General features: G+C 44.1%; 1 protein-coding gene across 1 annotated transcript in view; it reads left to right on the top strand.

Moving 5' to 3' along the window:
• The window catches only part of SYN2 (synapsin II), a 289,405-nt gene that overhangs the window by 254,967 nt on the left and 21,841 nt on the right, over nt 1-12,597 (top strand). The window contains 5 exon segments of the mRNA XM_042782729.1: nt 2,101-2,163; nt 2,565-2,707; nt 8,623-8,697; nt 9,160-9,262; nt 10,592-10,741. Of these exon segments, the coding sequence (XP_042638663.1) occupies nt 2,101-2,163; nt 2,565-2,707; nt 8,623-8,697; nt 9,160-9,262; nt 10,592-10,741 (534 nt within the window).

Below are 12,597 nucleotides of genomic sequence, written 5' to 3'. Positions count from 1 at the left end.
AGAACTCTTCCAGCCCCTCGCCCCAGGCTTTATGGGGCAGCCCTGGGGCCAATCCCTCCCGGATGGGCTCCGCCCTCCCCTGGCTCTAAGCCACCAAGGCTGCAGGACCTGAGGCCCTCCTGACCAGCAGGCTCAGTAAGATGAAGAGAGAAGACAGGAGAGAGGCTCCTGGCCTCTATTTCTCTGCCTGAGCTGTTAAGGCACTGGTAGAGGGGATGGTGTCATGAGCAGAAATGAAGAAAGAATGACAAAGGCAAATGCATGAGGGCACAATGACCAAAGGATTGTGATTCAGGCAGAATGAACATGAGTGAGGAGAGAGAGAAAGAAAGAGTGAGGCAGGCAGAGTCAGAGAGAGGCAGACAGAATTACAACAGGCAAAAGAGACAGTGACTGAGAAGGATGGACCCCTTGCTGAGCTGCACACTGGGAATGAGACAAGCTACTCAGGGCTTCTTTCAGCTGCAGGAAGTGTTTTCAATGCTCTATTTATGAGGCTCCAAAGCAACAGCAAACAGTGATGGAATAGGACAGAGAAAGTTGGGGTGTGTGTGTGTCTTGGCTCTGTTGGCTAGGGGGTGGGGAGGGATGTCAAAGAAAGCAGCCAGTGCTTTAGAAACCCTTTCTCATCCCCAGAGCCTCAGCCTCTGCAGATGGCTGGGGGCAGCGTACTTGGTGGTGCAGTTTAGAAAGGTGGGGCAGCTTAGAAAACAGAAGAAAGGTGCTCAGGTTGCTAGGACAGGAGCCTTGCCTACTTTGATAGATAGAAAAGGGCCTATGAGATAGGATGTCTCCACACAGTGCTGGACTGGAAGGTAGGAGGCTGAGTTCTGATTCTGACTGGCACTTGGTAGGTTTGCAGTATTTACCTCTCTGGGCTTCATATTTCCTCCATAAAATTGGGTTGAACTAAATTATTTCTAAGGTTCCAGCTTCAACTGGCCTCAGCCAGGGATGCTGAAATCTTTAGGTCACGCTTAGGTCCCCGTGGGACTCTGGCTTTTCATCAGGGTCAGCATTATTTCCTTCAAAGGGCATCTTTTCATTTTGATGATGTCACGGTGTTTGCAAAGAAGGAAATTAAAAGAGAGGAGTCTGACTAAGGAAGATGAAGTCAGGTTGTTTCTTCATGCAGATCAAGAGAGCATCTCATATGTTGTTGGAAGAGCTTGAAAAGCTCCATCCAGCCCAGTTTCTTCATTTGATGGAGGTAAAGTTGGAGGCTCAATGGGGCAAAGTGACTTGCAGAAAGTTGGTGGCAGAGAGAACCAGAATACTAATCTCCTGACATCTAGTCTCATGCCCCTTCCACGCCACCATGCTACTTCTCCCATCATCATGTTGTAATAGCTAGAAATTCTGCCTTTGAAGGTTGGTTCTTCTGGGTTAAGACCTTTCCAGTTTGTATTGCTCCTCTGCTAAAACATGGATACTTTAAGATAGTAGTCTGTTAGTAATCTCTTTTAAATGATAAGCATATTGAATTCTTACATCAGTCCTTTTCCAACCCCAAAGCTCAGCAGAAATATGCCTTAGCATACTACATCATGTTTGATGAGGGGCTTGGGGAGTTGGTGAGCAGCAAAGAGAGTGTGGAAGAGATAGAGTAGGGCCAGGCTCAGGACAGAAAGCTGGACATGTGGAGAGGGGAGGAGGTCACTGAGAGCCAGGAGAGACATGCTAGAAGTGACATTAAAATTCCAAAGATTTTTTTTTTTAAATGAGGTTTTTTGAGGTATAATTTACATATGGTAGAATTCATTCCTTCAAAGATGCATTTATTGCTGTTGTTATGAAGGCTGAGAGCCAGTGCTGCCCAGGGTTTGTCTAATGCAGAGAGAACGGAAGGGATAAAATTTAAAGATATAGTTGATTACCAACAAGAAGAGCAGGGCTCTTGTAGCTCTGTCATTGATATGCTTTGTGACCTTAGGCAAGTTACTGGCACTCTGTGGGTCTCAGTGTTTCAACTTGTAAAGCAAGTGGGTTGAAATAATTTTTAAAGGCTCCTCCTAAGGGTATTCCCAGTAAAAGTATGTGTGGGATTCCCCAGAGACAGGCACACTCTGACCAATTCATTCCTTTCTCTTCTGCTTCCAGCTGACACTGCCTACATTCCCTGTGGTGGTGAAGATTGGCCATGCTCACTCGGGCATGGGCAAGGTAAGGCAGAGGGGCCTGTTGAGATCAAGAAGGTTCTGAGAGAGAGCTGAAAGGGCAACTGCACAGAGAACTCGCTGTGGGCTGCTCTTCTGCCTCTGTTACTGATGAAGTCTTTCTAAGGAAAAGATGCTTTGGCATCTTCTGAAGGCATGAGGACTGCCAGACCAGGCCTCTTTCAACAAGCAGAGTGCAGGCTTCTGGCTTAGTCTTCTTGGTCCCTGGCAGCAGTGTGGTCTCTGGGACCTGGGAAGGGAAGATAGAGAGCAGGTGCCTTGTAGGGAGTTGGGCCATGCTGATTTGTATCTAGTGTAGAAGCACCTTGATGGGTTTGGCTCAGGGCTTTTAACTTCTCAGTGTGTGTTTATCTCCCTCTCTTTCTCTATGTCTTGCTCCAACATTAGGTCAAAGTGGAAAACCACTACGATTTCCAGGACATTGCTAGTGTGGTGGCTCTCACCCAGACCTACGCCACAGCAGAGCCTTTCATTGATGCCAAGTATGACATTCGGGTTCAGAAGATAGGCAACAACTATAAGGCTTACATGTGAGTGAAGGGTGTGATCCCCGCAGATACTCTCCCTTTTCTCCTAAGCCAGAATGAAGAGGCTGAGCCCCCAGGTAATAACCAACTCTCAATTTAGCCTCATCTGGCCCATGAAGCAGATAACAGGGAGAGGCTGCCATTTAAGCCAAAGATTACTAAACTGGGTTCCTTCTCACTGGGGGAGAGGTCCATGAACTTAGATGAGAAAAGAAATTAATATTTATTTCCACGAGCTTCTAAGTGAAATTTAGCATCCTTCTCAATTATGAGCATAGACAATCGACTATAGTAGTAATAATAGTACATGGGACTTTGTCACCAATAGTGATCACAGATATTTTGAATCACATCACAGATGTTATAGATAATTTTAATTACCACTTACTCTCATCACTACTTCAGAATCATTGTAGTTATTAGGCCTACCACTGCATCTGATTATTTATGAAGAAGCATATATACTACTAATCACAAATTTGTTTAATATCTTGATAACTACTTTGAAAATCATTTAAAATAATTGGATTCCTTTGTGTTCTATGTACTTTATTTTATACATTTATACATCTTGCATGTCATATACATCTGAGAAGGGATCCATAGAGTTCACCAGGCTGTCAAAGCACAGAAAAAGTTAAGAAATTCACACAACCCTGAAATTCACATAACCCTGGTCATTAAAAGTCTAGTGGTCATGAAATAGAGGGCTTGTCCACATGATTGTTCACCGGCATGGAGAGCCAAAGGTTTCTTCCATTAACAAAAACGAAAATAAACTCACTCCAGTCGAGTCAGTTCCAACTCATAGCAACCCCTCCTTGGGTTTCTGAGGAGGTATCTCTATGGAAGTAGATTGCCCAGTCTTCTTCTGAGGAGTGGCTGGTGGGTTTGAACCTATTTAGCCTTCTGGTTAGCACTCAAAACGCCACCAGAACTCCTGTTAGAATTTACAAAAAGAAAAGATCTTAAGACTACTGGACCTTCCATAATTTACATAGGAATGCAAATAGTTTATAATTCCAGTTTTGGGAATGTCATACCCCCATACCCCATCCTTCCTCCATTCCCTGTCCCTCACACACACTTTTTTGGAATTAAGGTTGGCCTTTTCTTTACAAAGAAGGAACATTCTGTTAATCTATGAATTTGCCACTCAGGACTCCAAAGTTGAACAACCTTGACCATTCATTTCCATTTTTCTTTATTCTTTTTCCTCTTCACTTCTCTTTTCAGTATGTATACTGTTTTGGTTACCTAGTGCTGCTCTGACGAGAATATACCATAAATGGGATGGCTTTAACAAACAGGAGTTTATTCTTGGAATTTGGAGGCTTTGAGTCCAGTTTAAAGTGCTGGGCTCCAGGGGCTGGGTGAAAGCCTGTCAACCTTGGGCTTCAGCTCTGCCTCCTCCTCCCTGCCCACTGAAGCTGGAGGCTTTTCTTCACTCAGCTGCTCGCTGCTGAGGCTGACAAACCCAAGGTCAACAAGTAACAAGACACAGTCCCAATATTACCAAACTACATGGCAGGCCATTAATTCAAGTCCATTAAAAGTCCCAATATTGCAGACCATGGCAGGCTGCTGAACAACACAGCTACATGCAGGGTTCAAGCGTGCCATAAGGTGGCGACCATTCCTGCATATATATGGGAAGTAGACCACATCCCTAAAGCAGCTACTCAGCTTCTTGTGATAGGTCCCACCATGGAGCTGATTGCCAGTCTCATCATGGGGAATAACTACCACCAGCTACCCAGCCACTCAACCAGGCCCAGCCAAGTTGACACACAACCTTAATAACTACATATACCCCTGACATCCTTGGAGTAGTTAGGAGCCCCTTCCCTGCGCTCCTCAAATAATACCATTTATGACTTCTAGTTTAGCCCTTTTCACTCGTAGTTTTGTGTCACTCTCCTCCTCAGACTCTGAGCTCCTTGTGGACAAGACCAGTGGTGTCATCCCTGCAACCCACCACCTTGTATAGGAACAGGCACATAGTAGGCACCTAATAAGGAGGTTTGGTGGCATAATGCCTAGGGCATTTGACTGCTAACCAGAAGGCTGGCAGTTCAAACCCACCAACCACTCCTCAGAAGGAAGGTTGGGCAATCTACTTCTGTAGTGATACCACCTTAGAAACCCAAAGAGGGGTCGCTATGAGTCGGATCCAACTCAACGGCAATGTGTTGTTGTTAATAAGTATTCAGGGAGGAGCCCTTGTAGAGAACTGAGGTATAGAATTTTTTTAACCTGACTAGTTTCTTGATTTTGAAGTGTTTATAATTTGTATTTATAGACTTCCTGCTCTAGAAAGGAAGTGAGGGTTGCTTTAAAATTAAACACAATGTAAAACAGGATAATTTAAGAGACTTATAAAAACTAGCTAAAAGAGCAGAAAAATAGATGTTTTAAGGAACTTAGGAAAGCAAATTTATTATCTTTTAATTTTAAAAGTCATTTAAATAGAATTATATATCTAATAAACATTTAATATTCAGAATTTATAAAGAACTCCTAAAACTTAACAAGAAAAAGACAAACAACTCAATCAAAAAATAGGCTAAGGACTTGAATAAACATTTCACCAAATAAGATATACAAATGGCCAACAAGCACATAACAAAAGACTCAACATCATTTGTCATTAAGGAAGTGCATGTCTAAAACACTATGAGATGCCACCTCACCCCCACTAGAATGACTATGATAAAAATGGAAAATAGCAAGTGTTGGTGAGAATGTGGAGAAATTGGAACCCTCATTTATTGCTAGTGGGAATGCAAATAGTATAGCCATTTGGAAAGCAGTTTGACAGTTCCTCAAAAGTGAAACAGAGAACTACTTTATGACCTAGCATTCCCAATTCTAGATACATACCCAAAAGAATCAAAAGCAGGAGAAAAAAGAGATATCTGCACACCAATGTTTATTGCAGCCTGTTCACAACAGGTGGAAATTACCTAAATGTCCATCAACAGATAAATGGATAAACATACAATGGAATGTTACTCAGCCATAAAGCAAAATGAAGTTCTGACGTGTGCCACACATGGATGCACCTTGAAAACATGCTGAGTGAAATATATCACTCACAAAAGGACAAATATTATATGATCCCATTCATATGAAACAGACAAATGTATAGAGACCAAAGTAGGTTTGTGATTACCAGGGATGGGGGAGAGGAGGAAGTGGGAATCATTGCTTAGGGGAGTTTCTAATGGTAGTAGAATGATTTCAAAAAGGACGGTGGTGATGGTAGCACAGCATGATGAACATAATCAATATCACTGAATTGTATGTGTGAAAACTGTTGAAGTGGCAAATATCTTGTTACATATATATCTTAACCATGTTTGTAGAAGTCTCCTAAAAAAACCAAAAAAGTTTATTGATGATGACAGTGGATCAAGAGTGTCTTGATCATTAAAAAGAGACACTAAATTTTTAAAGGTTAGAGTTTCTGAAAGTAATTTAGAAAAAATACCAAACTCACTGCCATTGATTCAATTCTGACTCATAGCAAGCCCCTTTGGATTTCCAAGGCAATAAATCTTTACAGAAGTAGATTGCCTCATCTTCCTTCTCCACAGAAAGCGCAGAATGGCCTTAGGCATTTAGAATTTAGAATGAAGCATAGGAGTAAGAGAGAATTCACAAACATTGATGAGGGGAGGCGACCAGAACACCTTTAAAAAACTTTTTATTTATAAGGACCTGTCAGTTATTTGAAGGAGCTCTAGTGGCACTGTGCCTAAGGTATTTGACAGCTAACCAGAAGGTTGGTGGTTCAAACCCACCAGCCACTCTACGGAAGGAAGATGAGGCAATCTGCTTCCATAAAGATTTACTGCCTTAGAAACCCAATGGGGGTCAGTATGAGTTGGAATCAACTCTGTGGCAGTGGATTTGGTTTGGTTTTTTGCTCAGTTATTTGAGGGATTGCTTAGATCCTCTCAGCTTCTCTCTGTCACTCCTTTTCCCCAAACTTGGCCATGTCCTTATTCTCAGAAGAAGAAATAAACGGGCGGTAGCTAAGATAAAGTTTGGGATTCTTCCTTTCTTCCCCAGCTCTCCCCCTGGAGAGCCCTTGTTTGGTGGAAAGAAGGTGCCATTGCTGCCTTCACTCTCAGTGGAGGCCAGATGACTTACAGGTCCAGGGAGTTGGTTGGGCTATCATTGAGTGGTTTCCTTTGCTCTCACATGCCTCAGGCACCTTGTCCAGGTCTGTACCATGCTTCCTTTGGTTAGAGAAGGGTGGAGAGTAAACTCTTAGGAGACTTTGTGAACTTTAAAGTGTCATCCAAATGTATGGTACATTATTTCTTATTCACTCAAAATTTCTGAGACCCTATTGTGTATCATGACTCTGTGCTGGCAACATGGAAGTGAATGATCCCTGTTCCTTCCCTGAGGAGCTCAGTCTGGTCACAGGGTACATTTGTAAATCACCCATGTTATGACTACAGTGCTTTTTTAAAATAATGATTCTGGCTTTGTATTTCTATTCAGGTTTTCCAAGCCACTCAGCTATTGTGTTTGTTTTTTCTGAGCTAGATAATGGGGTGTAGGCAGGAGAACATCACACTGAAGAAGTCAGGAGACCTGAATTTTTATGCCATGGCTATTTTGATAAGACAGACATACATACAATCTGGAACAAATCTTCCAACTCTTCTGAGTCTTATCTCCTTGTCAATAAAGCGGGGACAGGAATCCTAGCCTGCTCACATCAGAGGGGTTTAGTGACGGTTGGGTGAGAGGGAACCTTAGAAAGGTGTCAGTGCTGTACAGGTGTGAGGAGTGGTTATTACCCCCTCAGTTGGCTCACCAGGCCACTCAGGGCTCTGAAAAATTAGCTATATATCTAGGTTTCTGAGTGTCTGGAGTCAGATTTCTGGGGAGGGTATTCCTGAGAACTGCTGAGAGGAGACTAGTGCATCCAGTCTGAGTGATGGAGACAGTACCTGAGAGCTCTGTCAGAGATGTGAGCAAGGCTTTTCTGCTCCCTAGGCCATCCTCTTCCTCTTGACTCTGTCTGGATGAAGACCATCCTTAAGAAAGACCATCCTTAAGAAGATACGTATTTGATGCTTTAGAGTTTATTTGAACCTGTATCAGTTGGTCCTCAGAAGGGTGAAAAGCTTTGCCCAAGGCCAACTAGGATTTAAGTCAACTAATTCAGAACCAGAAACCAGGTTGTCTGCCTCCTATTTAGTCCAAGTCTAGCTGACTCCAACACATGCCCAAGGATGGAGGGTTAGGTTGCAAAACAGAGTAAAGGTTGGCTGTTTGATGCCATCAGCTCCATTTGACCAATGGGGCAACTTAAGCCCAACGAGCTTAACTGACTTGCCCAGAGTCACATTGCTAATACTGTGGCCCTCAGAAATTAACTGTTGAACAAATGAATGTGTGAGCCAGTAAGGAAGCCCTGGGAGATATTCACAAGAACTCTTAGGGAGTTCCCTAAGGCTCAATTCAATTCAGTTTGTATATACTGATCAGACAGTCCAGATACTGAGCAGATAGGCTCTAGGAATAGACAGCATATACCCCCAAATGATTTACAGACCTGTAGACATAAGAAGTAGCTCAAATAAAAGCAAAAGTAAGTGAGCTATAGGCATGGGGTTATAAGGAGAGCAAAAGTTCATCTGGTTGAAAACACCAGGGAAGACTCCATAGAGCTGGAGAGGTCTAGGCTGGACCCTCGTAAAGAAGAGCAGAGCATTGCAGGTAGGCGGTTGACAGAGGTAGTTGGGCTCTAGGCTGAGCAGATAGGTTCCCGGGCTATTTGTGGGAATAGTGGGTAGGGAAAGGAGCCATTAGCTAAAATACTAGAAGGTTTATGCCCTCATCTTACTGGTGTAATTCACTGCCTGTCCTGTCCTGGTGGGACCTTGTTGCAGGAGGACCTCCATCTCAGGGAACTGGAAGACAAACACGGGCTCTGCAATGCTGGAGCAGATTGCCATGTCAGACAGGTACGTGAGAGGGAGTCCTGGCCCAGTGAGAGGGAGGCTTCCACAGATGAAGAGATTTAAGAGGCAAGCCTGCCCAGAGGGAGCCTCTGATCTAACAGGACAGATAAAACAGACAGGCCCAAGCAACTGATTAACAAGATCAGACAGAATTGGGGTCATGTGCTAAATTATAGAGATAAAGACTATACAAGTTCCAAGGAAGACGTAGTTAGTGTGGATTGGAGTAGCTAAGGAAAGCCTCCTAGAAGAGATGAGACCTGCTCTGGGCCTGGAAAGATGGCTAGGCTCTAGAGAGTAGAGGAGAGGGCACTGTAGCTAAAGGAATGAGCTTCTGAAGGGAGGGAGGGATGGAAAATGGAGAGGGAATGGGACAGGTGGAAAGCAGCAAGAATAGCTTGACCAGCAGGAAGATGTGATGGGATCTCATGCCCCAGGCTCAGGACAGCTTTCTGTCCCCTCTAGGTACAAGCTATGGGTGGACACCTGTTCTGAGATGTTTGGTGGCCTGGACATCTGTGCTGTCAAAGCTGTACATGGAAAAGATGGGAAAGACTACATTTTTGAGGTAAGTCTACCCAAGTTGCATCTCAGTGAAAGACAACACCTGGCCCAAAGACCATCTTAGTGAAAGACATCCCTGGAGGGTAGAGGCCAAGCTCTTGGCTTGAGAACTATGTAGGCTGCCCAGACTGCTTTTGGGATCATGGCTGTGCAGAGATCAATGGAGTGTCATTGCTGCCAACTGGCTAGGCTGACTGACACCGTGTTGTAGGAGATGTCTGATCTGGGTTCTGGGGCATTAGCATAATGCCACTACTCTTGGGAAAGCTGTAGTGTTTTTACCATACTCATTCTCAGAAAATTGGTCTCAGGAATCGTTGGGGTCCACCTGCTCATTTTTCAGGTGAGAATACTGAGGCTTAAGGCCATGAGCATGTGCCCAAGGCCAGTGAATCTCAATCCGGTCTCCTGGATGCAGAAAATTCTTCTTAGCATCTTACTGCGCATTGGAGACACAATACTCAACTTGGTTCTCAAGCACAACTTTGCTGACTCTCTTTTCCTGTATTAATGGGGAAAAACAATGGCAGCATGCATTTTTCACATGCATTCCTCATAATCTTCCTGAAAGCAGGAAAGGTTCCCTTTCAGGACTTGGTGGTACTCCCACAGTACTGGTGTCCGGAGTCCAAAGTGAGCTTCAGAATCTCCCCATGGCTTGCTTGGGATCTAACCTTCTGGGTTGTCACCTCCCCTCTCTGGATGGGCTCAGTTTTCTCATTCATAAATGAGATAGGTGGGCTATGAAGTCTATGATCCAAGTAAGACAAAAACTTCCTCAAGGAAGAAAACTTTGATCTGGGCTTTGAAGGGTAGAAGAATCAGGATTGGTGGTGAAAGAGGAAAAGCAGCATGCCAGATCAGAAGCAAAGGCAAGAATCTAGTTTAATGGGCAGAGCATGTTTGGAGACAGAGATTGTATGGGTGAAAAGTCACAAAGAGATGAAAACTGCCTGCTCTGACCCAGGGGTATAAGGGAATGTGTTGGCCAGATCCTTCTCTCTTTCTGATCCCCTGCCTATAAACCTCTTAGTCCTGGGGCTGCACTCTCTCCTTGCTGTTACCTCTCCCCATTACATTCAGCCATCAGTCTTTCAGTCTCACTGTGTCCTGGCATGGCTGAAGTATTGGGGAAGGGCCTAAGGCACAGGTTTGCAGGAGGAAAGGAGAAAGATCCTACTCCAGCATGGGAACATGCATCAAGCTGAAGACAAGAACACCAGCTTCACCTCCAGCCTGTCTCTGCCAGCTCAACTCCTACCTGTTCTGAAAGACTATACCAGGCCTTTTATATTTCTAGTCCCTTGCCTTACCTGGCCACACCTTTCACTAGGTCATGGACTGCAGTATGCCGCTGATTGGAGAACACCAGGTGGAGGACAGACAACTCATCACAGAACTAGTCGTCAGCAAGATGAACCAGCTGCTGTCCAGGACCCCTGCCCTGTCTCCTCAGAGACCCTTAACCACCCAGCAGCCACAGGTAAGAAGCTGGAAAGAGACACAGAAGAGCCAAGAACCATTCCAAAGCCCCCAGTCTAGGCATTGGGTTTAGGATAGAGTACGGAGCTCTGGTGGCATAGTGCCTAAGGCATTTGACTGCTAACCAGAAGGCTGGTAGTTCAAACCCACCAGCCACTCCTCAGAAGGAAGATCGGGCAATCTACTTCCGTAGAGATACCACCTTGGAAAGCCAAGGAGAGGTTGCTATGAGTCAGAACCGACTCGAAGGCAATGAGTTTGGTGAGAGTTTTTGAGAGGGGTCAGATATCCTCAGGCCTGGATGGGATCTAAGGGGTTTTCTTCCTGTCCCTTTCCTTTCTTTCCCTGCCCTTCAGAGGCCTGATTATCTTTCACCACCCCTTATAGAGACCTTCTCATTAGGAACCTTGCAATGCCAGTCATAGGACTGTCCAGGAATGAAGTGAGACTTGGATCCCTCTAAACTTGAAGTGTCCAGGAAACCAGAGCCAGTTTCTCCTGAGAATCAGTATGTCCCCACTTTTAAACTGAGATGTCACTGAGAAGGACTGGGTAGGACCTCTCACCAGCTGTTCATGTCTGTGCTGTGATGGGTCTGCCAGATTTGCAGAGGAAGAAGAGTCTTTCTGGGGAATCTGCTGGTCTGGACAGAAAGGAGTCAGGTCCCTCATTCTGGAAGAGAGTGACAAGGCAAAATTCATGTTAGAAATCTTCTCTCCTTCCCGAGGGAGAGGCAGTGGACTTCTTCTGTGGACTATAGTGCATGACTCACAGCTGATCCCATTCACGACATTGTACCAGCTGCAGGTCAAGGGGGAAACCCATGCTGAAGCTTTTGTGGAACATCAGAGCCTGTGGGTCTAGAATGGGCCAAAGAATCAGTGACCTGGGTAGAGCTTTAGTCCCACCTAGAAGGTACCTTACTTTTAAAAAATATCCCAACTCTTCTCTCCACTGGACTTTGGTATAATGAAGTGGTAAGAACATGGGACAATGAATGGAAGGCCTGAATCCTAGTCTAGTTCTGCCCCTAAACAAATGTGTAACTTTTGGGAAAAATTACTACCCTCTCTTTGGGCTTAAGTTTTATCAATTTGTAAATGAGAATTCTCTCAGAAATCTTTTCTTCAAAATCCTCTTTCACATAGTTAATGAGGTAGAATAGAATAGTGATTCAGGATGTGTGGGCTTTGAAGTGGGAGCTTCCGGAGTTTGAATCCTGGGTCCTCCAATTTATTAGCTTTGTGACCTTGGACAAGGTTGTTTTCTGTGACTCATGAGAGATAGTAACAATCCCCGTCTTACAGGGTTGTTGACAAAATTAAATGAGATAAAGCACCTAAAATATGACACGGTACATATTAAGCGCACAGTACAAGTTAGCTATCATTACTTGATGCAAACAGTTAACATGCTTGGCTGCTAACCAAAAAGTTGGAAATTCCAGTCCATCCAGAGGCACCTTGGAAGAAAGGGTGAGCAGTCTACTTTTGAAAAATCAGCCATTGAACCACGTAGGGAGCTCATTTTACTCTGACACACATGGGGTCTCCATGAGTTAGAATTAGCTCCTTGGCAACTGGTATTTGATTGGTATCATGTAAGTAAACAACCTCTGGGCTTGGGTTTCTTAGAGTCTTAGGCTTTGAGATCATCTTTCTCTTTTCTAAAGATCAGTCCACCCTGAGAGTGATACTGCAGTCAGAAGCATAGATAATTGGATTCTAACATTCTTTTTTTTTTCCTTCACATTTTTTTTTTTTATTAGGATTTGGGTGAAGATTTACAGAGTAAATTCACTTTTCATACAGCGGTTCACATATACTTTGTCTCATGTCATTGACCAAAATTTACAAT

The sequence above is a fragment of the Orycteropus afer genome, unplaced genomic scaffold, assembly GCF_000298275.1.
Source record: "Orycteropus afer afer isolate SDZICR_OR568_19922 unplaced genomic scaffold, OryAfe1.0 scaffold00432, whole genome shotgun sequence".
In the NCBI taxonomy this organism is placed as follows: Eukaryota; Metazoa; Chordata; class Mammalia; order Tubulidentata; family Orycteropodidae; genus Orycteropus; species Orycteropus afer.
Note: the sequence above shows the minus strand (reverse complement) of the source record. Positions and strands in the feature narration are given on the sequence as shown.